This window comes from Artemia sp. Qi Xiang Cuo, chromosome 2, assembly GCF_049724085.1.
Source record: "Artemia sp. Qi Xiang Cuo chromosome 2, ASM4972408v1, whole genome shotgun sequence".
Classification (NCBI taxonomy): domain Eukaryota; kingdom Metazoa; phylum Arthropoda; class Branchiopoda; order Anostraca; family Artemiidae; genus Artemia; species Artemia sp. Qi Xiang Cuo.
The window spans coordinates 50,442,355-50,459,748 of record NC_142795.1 but is presented as its reverse complement, the minus strand read 5'-3'; the positions used below and the strand labels follow the sequence as shown (position 1 = coordinate 50,459,748).

The 17,394-nt window shown below is 35.2% G+C and overlaps 1 protein-coding gene across 1 annotated transcript in view; it reads right to left on the bottom strand.

The window, feature by feature from the left end:
* Positions 1–742: 742 nt before the first annotated feature.
* LOC148955337 (uncharacterized) overlaps positions 743–17,394 on the bottom strand; it is a 61,438-nt gene continuing 44,786 nt past the window's right edge. The window contains exon 3 of the mRNA XM_089108166.1: positions 743–935. Within this exon, the coding sequence (XP_088964292.1) occupies positions 775–935 (161 nt within the window). The 3' untranslated portion in view covers positions 743–774. The remainder of the gene's footprint in view (positions 936–17,394) is intronic.

Below are 17,394 nucleotides of genomic sequence, written 5' to 3'. Positions count from 1 at the left end.
TTGCTACAACAAGTTTTCATTAGTTGTAGGACTTGAAGAATAAAAGTAGACTGAAAAGAAAGTTTACATTTTTGGAAGGGGGTAAAAAGTGAAGTTCTGAGTCGATTAGGATAGAACGGGAGTGTGCACAGCTCTTTCAGGCTCAGCTTCTTTGATACTACAATGAGTTGCTATTAGTTTTTGAAATATAAAATCAGGATAAAATGAAAATACAAAACCTATTAGTGAGTAGAGACTGTAGAAGGAGGATGCGCAGCTTGGTTGGCCCCAGGTGAGTCGGTGCTATGGTATTATTGGTATTTGGAAGATAAAAATAGAACTAAAAGAAATTATAAAATTCATGGGAGCGAGTAGAGAGTAAAGAAGGAGCCTGGGCAAATATGTCGGCCATATTGCTGTGGAAACTTATCAATAGCAGGTGCTCGCTGATTGGCAGATCCTACACATTGCATGCTTTTTGTAAACACTTTCGAGTAATGGTGACTAGATGTCTCTCATTACACTTGTATTTATTAAAGTTCAAAATAATAGGGTATTCGGTTATCCGTAAGGGTCAGTTACATCACTCTTTAAATATTACATCTTCCCGTAATTCTCGTACCTGAGGTAATTTTTTTCAAAAGGAGAGGATGATGCCTGCCAGATAGGGAAAACAGGTGTAGATCATCATTATATGTTCTCACAAAAGGAGTTTGAACACAAAGCGAATTATTGGCAGGCAATAAAACAAATAAAATAGAACAAATTTCGGTACGTTTTAATAAAGCATAATGTTTAATGTATATTATTTTGAAACGGGTAATACGAATTAGAATAGAACGGAAACGGATTTTCATTTATATACAAATAAGGATAGTCCTGATATGATTTACTTCTACTTTCCATTTTAATTTCTTCTTTCTTGTGATGATCATTTTTCTCTGCTCGAATTGGACCTAAAAAAAAATGTAAACATATTTATAAATGTGTAATCTGTAACGTTGCAAGTTAGGTTAGGGAGTCTTGTTTTATGCATAGTAGCTTGGTTTTGTATATATGGTAGTCCAGTCACGACTTCATTTTTATCTGCTTTTGAAAAATGAGGGTATTTCCAACTAGTTCGGAAGACACCACCAATTTTCCGGTTTCAGAAGCTTAGTAGACAATCGGTGTTAGAAATCGGACTTGATTCAATAATCAAATATTTTTGAAAAGACTTTAGTATGAAAAACTTATCTAGAGGTAGACCCAAAAAACAAAATTTACAAGTGTTATGAATGATAATTTGTTGGAAGAAAAAGAAGTTTTTGCCCCACCACCTACAATCTGGACCATCATGTAAGATTCGACCATTAAGGGCAGCTAAAGCAAAGAGCACTGGCATTAAATTGGCATTAAGTTCAAAATGGGTTAAAATCAACAACCTGTACTATCAAATGAGACAAGACCCAAAAAATGAAAATTTACAAGTGTTATAAATGATAATTCTTTTGAAGAAAACCAAGTTTTTGTCACAATTAACAAATCTACAGCCTGGACCATCATGTAAAACCTAACCAATAAGGACAGCTAAAGCAAAAGGCATTGGGAAATTGTCTGATGTAATGAAAACCCAAAATAAAGAAGAAAGAAAAAAAGCGATTAGAAGATAAGCGACAGCGAGAATTAAAACGTGACAAAATTGGAAAGGACAGTTTTAATTATTGGTTTTGGGATTTTGGTATGGATAATGTAATCAATGCTTACCATGCCTTTGCTAAAAAAACAAAAAACAAAGTTTCGGCGATATATATTTCATAATAACAAAAGACAAGCCGGGCAAAAGACGACGTTCAACATTTTATGAAAGCTCCAAGCGATAAAAACAGTTATAAATAAAGAGATTAGAGTTTATAAGGACGTTACCCAAGAGCCTAATATTGCATCAGTATTGCATTCAGTCATGATTCATTCCCCGAACGAGTAACACCTTAGGCGCTCCGTGCCTGCGGTAGTTTTGGCTGAAGAGTGAAATAGCTTGTGAGATTAATGTTTTGAATTGATGAAAGAAAATTTTTTGGTGTGTGATTATTGCTTTGAACTGAAGAATTGCATGGAGTAAAAGAGGATTGGATTTCAGTCATTATAAACAGAGCCTTTGATTACCGACGTTGGAAAAGGTGTTTGCCGTGCCAAACGGCTAAAAGCACTGCACGCTAGCAACATCGTGGATAAACAATCGTTGCCGGCTGAGGTAAGACTATTTGTCCATTTTTTTAAATTGATGCTTATTCATGGGGCGAAATAAAAGAAACCGTAAAGAAGTCTCATTCGAAGAGGATCAAAATGATTATTCGTCATCTTCACCTAAGGAGGGAGAAACTTTGTCAATTTCGACGCTGGCTCGGAGCTTTTATGAAATTCTAACTATAGTGAAAGACAATAGAAAAAAGCTTGACGGTATCACGGACCAGTTCAAATCTCTGGAAACCCGGGTCAAATCGCTTGAGGAAGCGCTATCTGGCCAATCGCAGAAATTTTCGACGATCCAGACCCATGTGGCGGCTACTGAGAATGAAATAATAAATGTAAAATCACAGATTAGTGTTGTTACAGCTGAGTCAGTGTTTCTCCGTGAAGAAAATAATCAGTTGAAAAATCGGTTAATGCATTGCGAGCATAGAATGAATGAGAAAAATATAGTGGTTTGGAATGTACCTTGCGATAATAAAGAGGAAGCTAAAGCGATTTTCAAAACTGTTTGTGAAGAATGACTAGGTGTAAACGAGACCCCAGAATTTGCTGTTACAGAAGTAAAAAAAGAGCGTATATATTTTAAAGTTACTTTTCGGTCTAAAGAAGAAAAAATAACGATTCTGAAACAGAGTAAAAAACTTAAAGGAAAGACTGTTTGCGGTCATAAAGATATTTATCTTAGTGATGATGCTCCGACGGCAGTGAGAGATATTAGAAAACGGCTAATTGAAAAAAAATCAAAGCTTGCTGATTGTGGTATTCAAGCATGGGTAACAAAATCGGTTCCACCTCTCTTGTGTTTTGATCGGTCAAATGGCCTGCGTGTTTCTTTCTCCGTGAATGACGTGATTCCTGAATTGTCAGTGCCGATAAATCCTCGAGGTGGGCCTATGCAATGCTAGGCGGGTTGTCATATTTATATTTATATTAATTATTTTAGTTTAATATGGTTTTGAGTTATTATTTTGTTGTGCTTTTACTTCTTTGTGTTTTTTTTTTGTGATAGCATATTGGTATGAAGTAATGTTGTCTCGTGTTTTTTTATCTTCTTTTTTTTTAAAAGATGTTGTGGATGGAATAATGTAAAAAAAACAAAATGAGAAAAAGTATTAATGGTGTATAATGTATAGCGCGGTGCGGAGCGTGCCGGGTTGTGATTGGAGTTCTTATGGATTTGGTCTTGGCTTTCAGTGATCCTAGGCCTGGAAACAGTAGTAGTTTTTTTTGGTTTTGATGAAGATATTTATGTTTCTAAATTAAAAGTTGCGCAGATTAGTCGTACTGAGGGAAAACGACTTGGAATGGAGATTACTTTTTTTTTGTTTTGTTTTTTTAATTGTTATTTTTTATTATGGTTTGCTGGTCTTTTGGGGCATGGTGTGGTTTCTCTTAAAGTGGGGTTAATATTTGATAATGGATAGAGATAATCGTGAAATTACATCATCAAGGTTAAAAGAATTTGAGCGGAATTCTCTTTCATTTCAGTCAATTTTTCAAACTATTGTAGCTTGTTATGATGAAGATACTTATAGTAATTTTGATATAACAAAAAATCAATATATATTTATGAATGAGCTGGTAAGAAAAAATGTAAATACAAGTAGGATGTCGTTTTGGAATTGCCGGGGTTGGAGGACTGCGCAGGATGTTATTGAAACTTTTTTGTCGTATTCATATACATATATATGAGGCCTATGTGAAACTTTTTTAGATGATTTTTAAATTGAAAATATACATGTAAAATATTACCAATTTTTTCACATCGGTCGGAAAAGACAAAAACAAGGGGGTCTAGGTGTTTTGATTAAAAATTGCGTACCAGCACGTATAAGGATTGATTTTTTGCCAATGAATATTGAAATGATTTTTGAATCTTGTGTAGTTGAATGATCTTTTCAAAATAATCGGAAGGTTTTAATTGCAGTTATTTACCGTACTCTGTCATCCGGCCAGATAGAATTTAAAAATCATTTTGAAAGTATGTTGGATAAATTAGCTAGTCTTAATACTCCTTATTTAGTTATGGGTGATTTTAATATTGATTTAATGAAACTCTTATCTGCAGATCAGAATAGAATAGATAGAAATATTTTGCAGTTTTTGGAGGGCCCACTATCTTATGGACTAAACCCCGTATGTTTTGTTCCCTCTAGAATAGCTGATACATCATTTTCACTTATTGATAATATTTTTTCACCTTATAGTGCTGTTAATACATTTATTATTCCTGATGATTCATCTGACCACTGTATAATTATGTCTGATTTTCTTATAAATTTTCCGCATAATAAAAAAAATCAAACCAAGCGTAGAGATTTTTCACATAAAAATGTGTTAAGGTTAAAAGAAGGGCTTGGTGATGTTGATTGGAGTCCTGTAATCGATGAGAAGGATCCGAAACAATCATTAGATAAATTTTATTATATTATGAATGAAAAGCTTGATCTTTTTTGACCATATAAAAGCCCGAGAGGAAAGAAACTTACTCCAAAAAAACATTGGATAAATGAATCACTTTTGAGATCTATTAATGAGAAAAATCGTTTATATAAAATTAGAATAAAATATCCCACGGAAATAAATCTAACGCGTTTTAAAAATTATAAGAATATGCTGGTAAGGATCCTTAGAGTAAGTGAAAGACGTTATTATGAAAATTCTTTTCGAAATTCAGATTCCCCTAGAAAAACTTGGAGTTTGATTAAAGATAAAATTGGAAGAAATAAAAAGTTGTTACACACTGAAGTGTTATTTGATATTAATGGTAAAGAATTTAGAGGACCACAAGCTGTTGCTAAGAAGTTTAGTGAATATTTTGCTAGTATTGGATCATCTGTTGTTTCAGGAGAAGTTGACCTTTCTTCCCCAAGGTCGCATAAAAAATATCTACCGCCCACTGAAGATACGAGCATATTTATGGCCCCGGTTAATTTTGCAGAATTTTAAAAGGTCATTAAGAATTTAAAAAATGGTAATTCATTGGGATATGATGAACTTTCAACTAATTTGCTAAAAAATATTGCAGGTGAAATTTTTGAACCATTGCTTCATATTTTAAATTTATGTATTTTCTCAGGTACATTTCCTAAAAAATGGAAAATTGCACGTGTAATACCATTGCATAAAAAAGGAGATAAATCTGATACAAATAATTATCGTCCTATTGCAATTTTATCACCATTGTCTAAAGTATTGGAAAAAATTTTAAAAGGAAGGATTACTAATTATCTAGATAAAATACATTTTTTTACCAAACATCAGTTTGGATTTAGGGCAGGCCATTCGACGGAACAAGCAGTTGAAGCTCTTGTATTAGAAATAAATGACTGCTTAGATAGTAATTATCATGAATCTACTGTTTTTTATAATGTTAAAAAAGCATTTGACACTTTAAACCATGAAATTCTTTTTGATAAAATGGAAAATTCCGGTATAAGAGGGAAAGGACTAGAAATAATAATATCATACCTTTATGGACGTAAAATCGTGGTAGATTTTTATGGACATTTGTCTAGTTTAAATGATCTTGAAGATATTGGTGTCCCACAAGGATCGATATTAGGTCCGCTTTTATTTTTGATGTATATTAATGATCTCCCACGATGTTTGCGGGGAAATAATGGTCTTGCAATTTTATTCGCAGATGACACAGCTGTTTCTGTTAAAGCGAAGGATTCATCTACATTGATTCAAAATCTGTTTAACACTGTTAGTTCAGTTAATCGATGGTTTGTATCTAATTATTTAGTACCGAATTTTAAGAAGACTGAATTTATGGTTTTTGGTCATTCAAAACGTGCTACTAAAAAAATTTCATGTCAGGAGCTTCAAGTTGGTGAGCATAAAATACGTAGAGTTCAATCGTATCGTTACGAGGGTTGCGAGTTATATTTCTGGCCTAGGCAACACTAAGTGTTGCCAGGTGCAATCTGACATTTCCATTGGAAAGTTTGAACTTTTGTAGCATAAATGTACTCAGAACTTTTTGACTAACGACAATTGTTTTTTTCTTTTACAGGGTCTTGAAAAAATCAATGTGGCAAAAAAATGGAATTAACTCGTGAACATTTTCGTGCGATCATTTTTCACAACTTTCGACGTGGATTATCACGACAAGAGTGCATCGATGAACTTAAATCTTTGTATGGCGACGAAGCACCATCCTACAGCACTGTGAAAAACTGGTACAACGAATTCAATCGTGGCCGACGCTCGCTCAAAGACGAATTCCGTGAAGGTCGTCCAAAAACAGCCGTTGTGCCAGAAAACATTGATGCCGTACGTGAACTGATAATGCAAGACCGTCATGTGACATACCGTGAGATAGAGGCATGCCTAGGCAGTTCTCCCACCAGCATACATTCGATATTGCATGAACACCTGTCCGTAAAAAAAGTTTGTTCTCGTTGGATCCCGCACAATTTGACAATCGCTCAAAAGAAGGCTCGTGTGGATTGGTGTAAAGAAATACTAAAAAAATACGATCGCGGTGCTTCAAAAGACGTTTATAAGATCGTCGCAGGTGACGAATCATGGATCTATGCGTATGAGCCCGAAACAAAACAGCAATCGACCGTGTGGGTCTTCCAAGATGAGCCAAATCCAACGAAAGTTGTTCGTGGAAGAAGCACTTCGAAGCAAATGGTCGCCTGTTTCTTCGGCAAAACTGGTCATGTCGCGACTGTTCCGCTTGAGCAACGTAGGACGGTCAATTCTGAGTGGTACACCACCATTTGTTTGTCTGAAGTCTTCGGAGAAATTCGAAAAACGAACAAGAGAAGACGCATCATTCTGCACCATGACAATGCGAGCTCTCACACATCGGCTCAAACCAGCGCCTTTTTGACCGACCAAAACGTCGAATTGATGGGTCATCCGCCGTACAGCCCAGACTTGGCACCCAATGACTTCTTTTTATTCCCACACATCAAGAAAAAAATGCGTTCAAGAAAAATTCTTTAGGAGTTTTTATTGATCCCCTTTTGTCATTTCAAACTCATATTGATCATTTAAGGGTGAAACTTTCGCAAAATATTGGGTCTATGTATCGTTTGCAACATGTTTTTCCATTTTCCATTTTAAAAATAATTTATCATTCTTTGATTGCTCCTTATTTAAATTATTGCACAATTATTTATTTAAATACTTTTTGGACGCATATAAAACCCCTACAGATCCTTCAAAATAAAGCAGTGAGAATACTTGGAAATTTTTTACATCGTCCATCAAAACTTAGAGATGCATCGGAAACTGAAACATTATTTCTTTTATTGAATTTATTAGATCTGAAACATATAAGAGAACTTAATATATCAATATGGCATTTTAAAATACAAGATCCTAGTAGTTATTTTTAGGAAAAATCTCTGTTGATTCTGCCCCCTTCTTCGGCTCTTAGGTGTTCTGGAACATCTCAAATTCCCTTTGTTAATTGTGAAAGATATAGATTTTCAATTAGATACCAAATACCATTTATTTCAAATAAATATAGGCTGAAAAATAGAATTAAAATTGAGTCATTTCGGCAAATATCAGTTCTAAGTAAGAAAATATTAAAATTATGTATTGACCTGTGATGGTGGAATAGAAATTTTTTTTATTATTATTATTATTTTTTTTTTGTTTATATTTGTTACCCATGTTGGGATAGCCTTCCGTGCCCCACTTGTCCAGCGTTTGTTTTCTTTATGTTTGTTATGTTTTTTGTTTTTTTCTTTAACCAGGTTTTTTTTTATTTCTCTCTTTTGTTATGATGAGGAAATGTTTTTTTTTTTTTTTTTTTTTTTTTTTTTTTTTTTAATTATTAATACCCAATTTTACGAGCTTTGCTCTCTGTTGGGGGTATATGTTTTTTTGTTATGTTGATTTATTCAAATAAAAATCTTCTTCTTCTTCTTCTTCTATCAGTCTCTGTTAAAAAAAACACAAAAAAACAAAGGTTTGGCGTTATTTTTTTCATAATGACAAAAGACAAGCCAGGGCAAAAGTTAAAGGTCCAATGACAACTCCAATAACAACTAGAGAACGTGAGAATCACAACGGCTAAAGAAAAAGGCATAGAACAAACGGCAGTGAGAATCACATTGAACGGAAAACTAAATTATGAACAGTGATCTCTGGTTGGAAACTGGAAAAGACATAATTGTTATCTATAACGTCTTAATAAATTAAATGAGATGATGTATGAATCTAAACCGCTAAAGCAAAAGGCGTGCAAAAATACTTTCTGAGGTAAAGATGAATAAAAATGGCCAATGAAATCCACGGTTGGAAGACAAGAAACAGTGATACTGGCCACAAAAAAGATCTAGATAGGTCAGGACTTTTAGAGAGAATTTGAATATTTCACAGGGTGGCTGTATCCAACCTGTGTTGACGTCATGACATCAAGAAAATGCTCAAATTGTCTGCGGTTAAAAGACAAGCGACATTGAGAATCCATATATGGCATATATGCCACGCCTGCCACGTGCCAAGTGGTGAGGTCCGGTACTATTTGTATACATAAATACATACATATATATATATATATATATATATATATATATATATATATATATATATATATATATATATATATATATATAAATATATATATATATATATATATATATATATATATATATATATATATATATATATATATATATATATATATATATAAAAAAAAAAATATATATATATATATATATATATATATATATATATATATATATATATATATATATATATATATATATATATATATATATATATGTATAATAATAATAATAATAATTTATTTTAACCCACATCATATACAAAATGATAATTGTGGAGTATAAAGAAAAAAGTAGATAATGCACTACATACATGGAACTTAAAAACTTCACAAGAGCAGAGTAACCAAAGAAAAGAAAAACGTTCAAGATACAGAATATATATATATATATATATATATATATATACATATATATATATATATATATATATATATATATATATATATATATATATATATATATATATATATATATATATATATATATATATATATATATATATATATATACATATATATATATATATATATATATATATATATATATATACATATATATATTTATATATAAATATATATATATAGTACTGCGAGCCGCCGGGCTCCGGCACAGCTACGTGGCAGGCTTGTATGTTATGACTCTCATTGTCACTTGTCTTCTAACGCATGACTCTCATTGTCACTTGTCTTCTAACGGCAGCCTCTTCTTGATGTCATGGCATCACCTTAGGTTCGATACAATGAGCCTGGGAAAAATACGAGTTCTTCCTTAAAGTTTTGACCTATTTAGATCAGTTTTGTAGATAGAAATGCTAATATGCCAGTTTAAGAAAAAAACTTTGTAGCCAATTTCGATGCCAGGCCCTAGCACGGGCACGAGGCAGACTTGTATATATTGATTCTCATTGTCGCTTGTCTTCTAACCGCAGCCCCTCCTTGATGCCATGGCAACACCATAGGTTTGATACAACTACCCTGGGAAAAAAGTTGTGACCTGTTACCATTGTTTTTGCTGTCAAAGATGTCAATATTATAGATTTAAGAAAGAAAAAAAAAACATATTGCCGCTTTCGAGGCTGGGCTGCAAAATTCGGCATGTGACACAGCTTGTATATATTGATCCTCGTTTTAGGTAGCAATCTCCAAATGAATCACATTTGCTTGCTGCACAATCCTCGGGAAAATAGAGGGCTCCACAGGGGACACATATCATAGGAAGCGCAATCGCGCTGCATAAGTAAAGAACGATGTTGGCACAATTGTATTATTTTTTTTATTTTTTTTCATACCAGGGCAATTCGCATCAAAGCAGTTGTCGTAGAAACTTCAAAAAGGTCTCATTCAATTGGAAATTGGAGTGGCTGGTGCCCTTTTTAATAGTCGATTGGAGGGCGATTAGCCCCCCCCTCCGAAGCCCATCATTCCACCAAACACATTCAATCAAAATTTTGAGATAGCCATTTTGTTCAACGTAGTTGATTTCCAGATAGAAAATATATTTTTGAGGAGGAAACTCCCCCAAAACTTTCAGGGCAAGAGTTTTAAGTTATGCCCTTGGGGTATATAAGAACGATGTTGGCACAATGGAATATTTATTATTTTTGCCTTTAGACCAGGGCACTTTGTATCGAAGAAGTTGTCTTAAAACCTTCAAAAAGAACTTATTCAGTTAGTAGTTGGAGGGACTCGTGCCCTTTTTAATAGTCGAAAGTGATTGGAAAGCAACTAGCACCCCTTCCAAGCCCACAATTTCCCGAAACACATCCAATCAAAATTTTGAGATAACCATTTTGTTCAGCGTAGTTGAATTCCGGATAGAAATTTTGTTTTTGAGGAGGACACTCCCCCACAGCCCTCAGGACAAGGGTTGTAAGTTATGCCCTGGGGGCATATAAGGTTTTTACAGAAGGCGTTGTCGTAATAACTTCAAAAAAGGCCCATTCGATTGGAAATTCAAAGGGCTAGTACCCTTTTTCATAGTCAAAAGTGACTGGTGGGCAACTAACCCCCTCTCAAGCCCACCTTTTCCCCAAACACATCCAATCAAAATTTTGAGATACCCATTTTCTTCAACGTAGTTTTACATTCTGGAAATTTGGTCTTTGAAGATGACCACCCCCCCCCCACAGCCCTCAGGGCAAGGGTTGTAAGTTATACCCTGGGGGCATATAAGGTTTTTATTGAAATCTTTGTCGTAGAAACTTGAAAGAGGGCCCATTTGATTGGAAATTCAAAGGGCTAGTGCCCTTTTTAATAGTTGAAAGCGATTGGAGAGTGACTATCGCTCCTCTCAAGCCCACCATTTTCCCAAACACATCCAATCAACATTTTGAGATATCCATTTTGTTCAACGTAGTTGAAAGATCTTGAAATTAGGTCTTTTAGGATGATAACCCCCTCAGAGCCCTCAGTGCAAGGGTTGTAAGGTATGCCCTGGGGGAATATAAGGTTTAAATAGAAAGTTGTTGTAGAAATTTCAAAAAGGGCTCATTTGATTGGAAACTGAAATTGCACTTTTTAATAGTCAAAAGTGAGTGGAGTGATTAACCCCCTCTCACGCCCACCATTCCCCCAAAAACATCCCATCAATGCTTATATATTCTTATTTTGTTCAACGTGATTAAAATTTGGGACTTATATATTTAAGGATAGCAAACCCCCCAGAACCCCCAGGGCAAAGGTTGTAAGTTATGCCCTGGGGGCATATAAGGTTTTTACAGAAGGCGTTGTCGTAATAACTTCAAAAATGGCTCATTCAATTGAAAATTCAAAAGGGTTTTATCCTTTCTAACAGTTAAAAGCGATTAAACGGCAAATAACCCCCCTCTCACGCCAAAATTTTCCCAAAACACATACAATCAAAATTTTTATATATCCATTTTATTCAACGAAGTTGAAAGTTTTGGAAATTAGATCTTTAAGGATGACAAACCCTCCCCACCCCCACATCCCTTAGGGCATGGGTTTTAAATTATGCCCTGGGGGCATATAAGGTTTTTATTGAAAGCGATGTCGTAGAAATTTCAAAAAGGGCTCATTTGATTGGAAATCTCATGTGCCCTTTTTAATTTTCGGAAGGGAGCCGAGAGTATATAACCCCCCTCTTACACCTACCGTTTCCCAGAAATCATTAAATCAAAGTTTAGGGATAGCCATTTTGTTCAACGTGGTTGAAAGTTCTGGAAATTATATATTTAAGGATAGCAAACCCCCCAGAGCCCCCAGGGCAGAGGTTGTAAGTTATGCCCTGGGGGCATATAAGGTTTTTATAGATAGAGTTGTCGTAAAAATTCAAAAGGGGCTCATTCAATTGGAAATGGAGAGGGCTAGTAACTTTTTTAATAGTCGAAAGTGATTGGAGGGTAACTAACCCCCTCGCACGCCCACCATTCCTCCAAAAAATCCAATCAAAATTTTCAAATAGCCCTTTGTTCAATATTGTAGAAAGTTCTGGAAATTAGGTCTTTGAGGATGACACCCCCCCCCTGCCCGCAGGGCAAGGGTTTTAAATTATGCCCTGGGGGCATATAAGGTTTTTATTGAAAGTGTTGTCATAGAAACTTCAAAAGCACTCGGTTGATTGGAAATTGAACGGACTGGTGCCATTTTTAATAGTTGAAAGGGATTGGAGAGCAACTAACACTCCTCTCATGTCCACCGTTTTTCCAAACACATCAAATCAAAATTTTGAGATAGCCATTTTGTTTAACGCAGTTGAAAGTTCTGGTAATTAGGTCTTAGAGGATGACAACCTTCCGAAACAGCCCTTAGGGTAAGTCTTGTAATGTTTGCCCTAGGGGCATATTAGGTGCTTTTAGAAAGTGTTGTCGTTTCCAAAACTGCTCCTTCGATGGGAAATTATAAGGCCTCGTACCCTTTTTAATATTCGAAAGTGATTGGAAGACTTGAAATTTTTATATTAAAGATCGTTGCGGTTACAATGTATTGTTTGTTGTTGTTGGTGTTGTTTAGATCAGGGTACTTCGTATCGCCGGAGTTGTCGTAGGAACTTCAAATAGGGCTCATTCGATTGAAAATAGAAAGGGCTGATGCCCTTTTTAATAGTCATAAATGATTGGAGGGCAACTAATCCCCCAGCCACGCCCACCCTCTCATTTGTCCAATATCTTTAAAAACTCAATGTTGTCTTAAAATTAAATCAAAATTCCCTGTGTTTAATTCTAATTACCAATAAGGCATCTCGGCATTATCCCAAAAACGAGTGAGGGTATTATGTTCAAACTTTCGGGGCTACTTCTGTTCTTAACATTTAACCAAATCCATATAGCGTAAGTGTATTCAAGCTATCAAAGAAAGTAAACAGATTTTTCTGCGAATGGTATCAAGTTTTGTATTTCAGGTCAGTTAGAGGAGTTATGAAACTAAATTAAACACTACTATTTGTACCCTTTTTAATAGGGTGTATGTTGTTAAAAATTGCTGAAAAATTTTCTCCGGCATACAAATAGCAGGCCAAACTATAAAGTCTTAAACAAAACGAAAAGATTTAAACTATTATTTTCTTTTTCCCTGAAAAGACTGTCAATATAAAACGAACAGAAATTAATTAAAAAAAATTTTTCCACAAAAATAACTTATTCCAAGAAAAGTAAATAACTCCACTAAACCTAAAATCAGCAAAAATAAAATAAAATAATCTACCAAGCATGAAACTACCACAAATCAGCATCGATAAATAAATGAAACCCAAAACAAACAGAAGTTACAATAAATAACCGAGTCAAACTCAAAACGAGAAGAAATTAACATAAGTTGGGCTCAAAAGCCCTATGCCTTCCCAAGGCCAGAACAAAATCTACACTTTACTGAAAAAATATAAATGAATGTGCATTGTCAGTTTAATACACATATACTGATGTTTAGCAATCAAAATGGTAATATTACTTGATTTATTAAATTCATAAAAGTAAAAACATTTATATTTTTTTCAGTAAAGTGCAAATTATGTTCTGCCCTTGGGAAGGCATAGGGGTTGTGAGTATAACAGATTTCAGTATAACAGACTAAAAACCTTAAAATTGGCCCTATTTTGCAAAGAAACTTGCCATTGGATTGCTTTAATATGGGATATTCTTCGATAGACGATGAAAAGAAAAAGAGATTGGTTAGATTTGACACATCTTCTGATTTCTTAGCTACTTGACTTCAGAGTCAGAGGCCTAAAGTGAAAGGCCATAAGCAATATTTTTATTTATTCTTTACCTAAGGCTCTTCATATGGAAGGGGAGAGGGGGTAAAAAAAATCTTAGAAGGGGCTAATTCGATTCATAATCGTAAGTTCTAGTGCCCTCTTTAAGAGTCAAAAGTAATAGGAGGATTACCTGACCCCCATGCCCTTTTTTCCCCAAATGCTTACGATCGAAATTTCGAGATAGCCATTTTGTTCGAAATAGTCTAAAGGTAATAACTATGCCTCCTTTTTGACAGCCCCCCAGGCCCTAGGGCAAGGGCTGCAAGTTATCCAAGTCGCCCATTGTTAACATATAAGGTTTTTTATTGGTAAAGAGGGCATGTTTGATCCTGGGTCTGGGAGTATTAAGGTGGAGCTTCAAGAGAATGTTTGGAAGGATGTCGAACACAATCAAAACACACTATGTGCTTGCTGGTTGTCATAAGGGCTTATGAGCAATATCTAAGTGACGCGTATTAAGTTGAAACTTTCAAAGCATATTGGGGAAACGTTGAAGTGATATTGGAGGGCAACCAACTACCTCCTTCCACATTTTAGGTGGCCTCTCTGCACCTAAGAAGAGAGGGGACGAGACCCCTCTGCATTTATCAAAATTTTTAAATTTTTATTTTCTTCAAACTTGGCAAAAGGTCTGTTAGCTACGCCTCCTGGTACGTCATGCCCCCAACAGTCAGGAGACAAGGATTTTAAATTATGGAATTTGTCTATTGTTCATATGCAGGATTTATCGTTACGAAAATGGAAAATTTTTGGTTCTATGTGTAACGAAAAATGGTAAGAATATTAAGGTGAAACTTTGGAGAATGTTGTAAGGCCAGGTGATGGGTATATCAAACTAAATCAAAAGGCACTATGTGCCTCCAGTTTATCCAAAGGGAGGGTCTCTAATATTTTCCTACAGGCTGAGGGTATTACGTCAAGAGTGTAAGAAAAAGATGAGCGGCTCTAAATATATCACGAAAGAGCTGAGCAGACAGTTCAAGCCCACTGATCATCTAGACTACCGCAAAATGTAGGAAGAGACTGCTTTATCCTTAGAAAAATCAGCACGCGCTCATGACACCTGCAAACTCTACCAGGTTCTCAAGAAATCGATTGGTAAGAAGGCTGCTGTCTCCGAAGATGTCAGAGACAGATCAGAAAAAGTCATTAGCTGTCAAAAAGAGTGTTTGGTTAGATGTAAGGATCACTTTCAAACAATACTTAACCAATCCTTGTCATCAATTCCTGCCCCCCCCCCACCTTGTGTTAAAAAAGAACCTTTCAAACTAAGTGCAAAAATTACCGGGGAATAAGTCTAATTGACATTGCAGTAAAAATTTTTAGGGATTATCCTCCTTAACCGCTGCAAGGGAGAAAAGAACTAATGAAAAACAAGCCGGTTTCCGTCCTTTTACAGGCTGCACCCATAATATTTTTGCACTCCACCTCATTATCCAATTTGTCCCTAATTCTAATATGGCTGGTATTTGTTTCCGCCTTCGACTCGATCACTCGCTAAGAACTTTCAAAATTTTTGAAAATGATGGAATGTCCCTGAAATTGGTCGAACTGCTTAAAGCATACTACAAGGCTTCTATGAGCCGAGTTTACGAAGAAGAGACTGAAGAATTTCCAGTTGAGTTTGGAGTAAAACAAGCCTGCGTCCTGTCTCCAGCTTTGTTTAACTACTGTATTGATTGACTGCTTGAACATGTATAATCTTCTCACCCAGGAGTTCTGATTGGACAGAACTTATCACTCGGAGACCTTGAAAACGCTGATGGTGTCAGAATCTTCTCGGACCTCACATTGGCTCAAAAGTCAGTAGAGGGAAGACTAACTTTAAGGCAACAAAGCACACTGATCCTATTTCGTTAACTGTAAATCAATTACAGTTGGATCAGGTCAACAGCTTCACATATCTTGGTTCCCAGCTTTGTACTGATGCAGAAAGTACAGACGGTCTTTGCTTCCCTTAGAGAACCGTGGTAGAACCGTCGTGGGGGGGCAGCCATCCTGTGCTTTCGCGCACCCTTCCTGTTTACCTTCCCCTGACTTCTCCAAATGCCCATTTAGAGCTGGGTTGACTTTGGCTGAGCTTACAGAATCATGCCACTGACCCCCGTTCCAAACCAAATAACCAGCGACACCTGGATTTAAATTTTATCCAGGGGGGAATTGTCTGGAGAAAATTTTCTGGAGGGCTCATCGGAGAGAAAATTCACACTGGAGGGGGGATTTCTTCATGAGGGATTTTTCTTGGGAGAAATTTGCTATTGGTCGGGGAACGTTCCACAGAGGGGGAATTTTGAAGCCTTATTTGCAAAAAATTCGGAAATTAAATTTTAAAAGTGTATTTTTTCAACTGAAAGTTATTCCGTATATGGGGGGTTTGCCCCCTCCTCAATACCTCTCTATTTACGCTAAAGTAATTTAGAAGTTTTAAAAATGAACTTTTAAAGAGCCTCTGATTTATTTAATAAAACAAATTCTTAACCATTTTTTTTAAACAAACATCCCTTTTTAAACGAAAACCCCAAAAAACATAAGTTCGATTACTGCCCCCTCCCCCTCCCTTATTGTAAAAAGTTAAAGCCTGTTGTGTCATTTGCACTTTACTAAAAACAATAATTTTACAAATATTTTCTTATGTATTACAAAATAAAGATAAAGATTACAGTGAAATAAATCTTATTTATCTTATTTGAGTTTCCAGCAATTAACATCATTATATATCAAATATTCCGTTCTTGATTGTTGTATTGATTTTTTTTTTTTTTTTTTTTTTTTTTTTGCTTTTGTCGCTGATACTGTGAAAAACCAAACCATAATGTTCAAGACATATTTAGTTGTCAATAAAACGCCAATGGCGGAATAGCCTTTAGACTTTTACGATTTGGGGAGGGGGTAGTAGCCAAACTCCTGCTTATAGTGATTTTATTCGTTTAAAGTTTGAATTAAATATTCAATTTAATTTTTACTCGTCTTAAAGTGTATTTTGTGGTTTATGTTACTACCTACTATCTCTATGGTTGTTATGCTTGTTTGTTTAATTTGTGTTCGTTTTGTATTTTATTTATTCTCTAATAGTAGTTTCTGGTCATTTTGAATTTTATTTTATGGGAATTCATTCAATTGGAAATTGGAGTGGCTTGTGCCCTTTTTAATAGCCGAAAGTGGAAGGCAACTAATACTCCTTCCACGTCCACCCTTTCCCCAAACACATCCAATCAAAATCTTGAGATAGCCATTTTGTTCAGAGTAGTTGATTTCCACATAGAAATTATGTTTTTGAGAAGGACACTCCCCCACAGCCCTCAGGGCAAGGGTTGTAAGTTATGCCCTGGTGGCATATAAGGTTTTTATAGAAAGTTTTGTCTTAGAAACGTCAAAAAGGGCTCATTCGATTGTAGAAATGTAGATTGTTGAAATGTAGATCGCTATA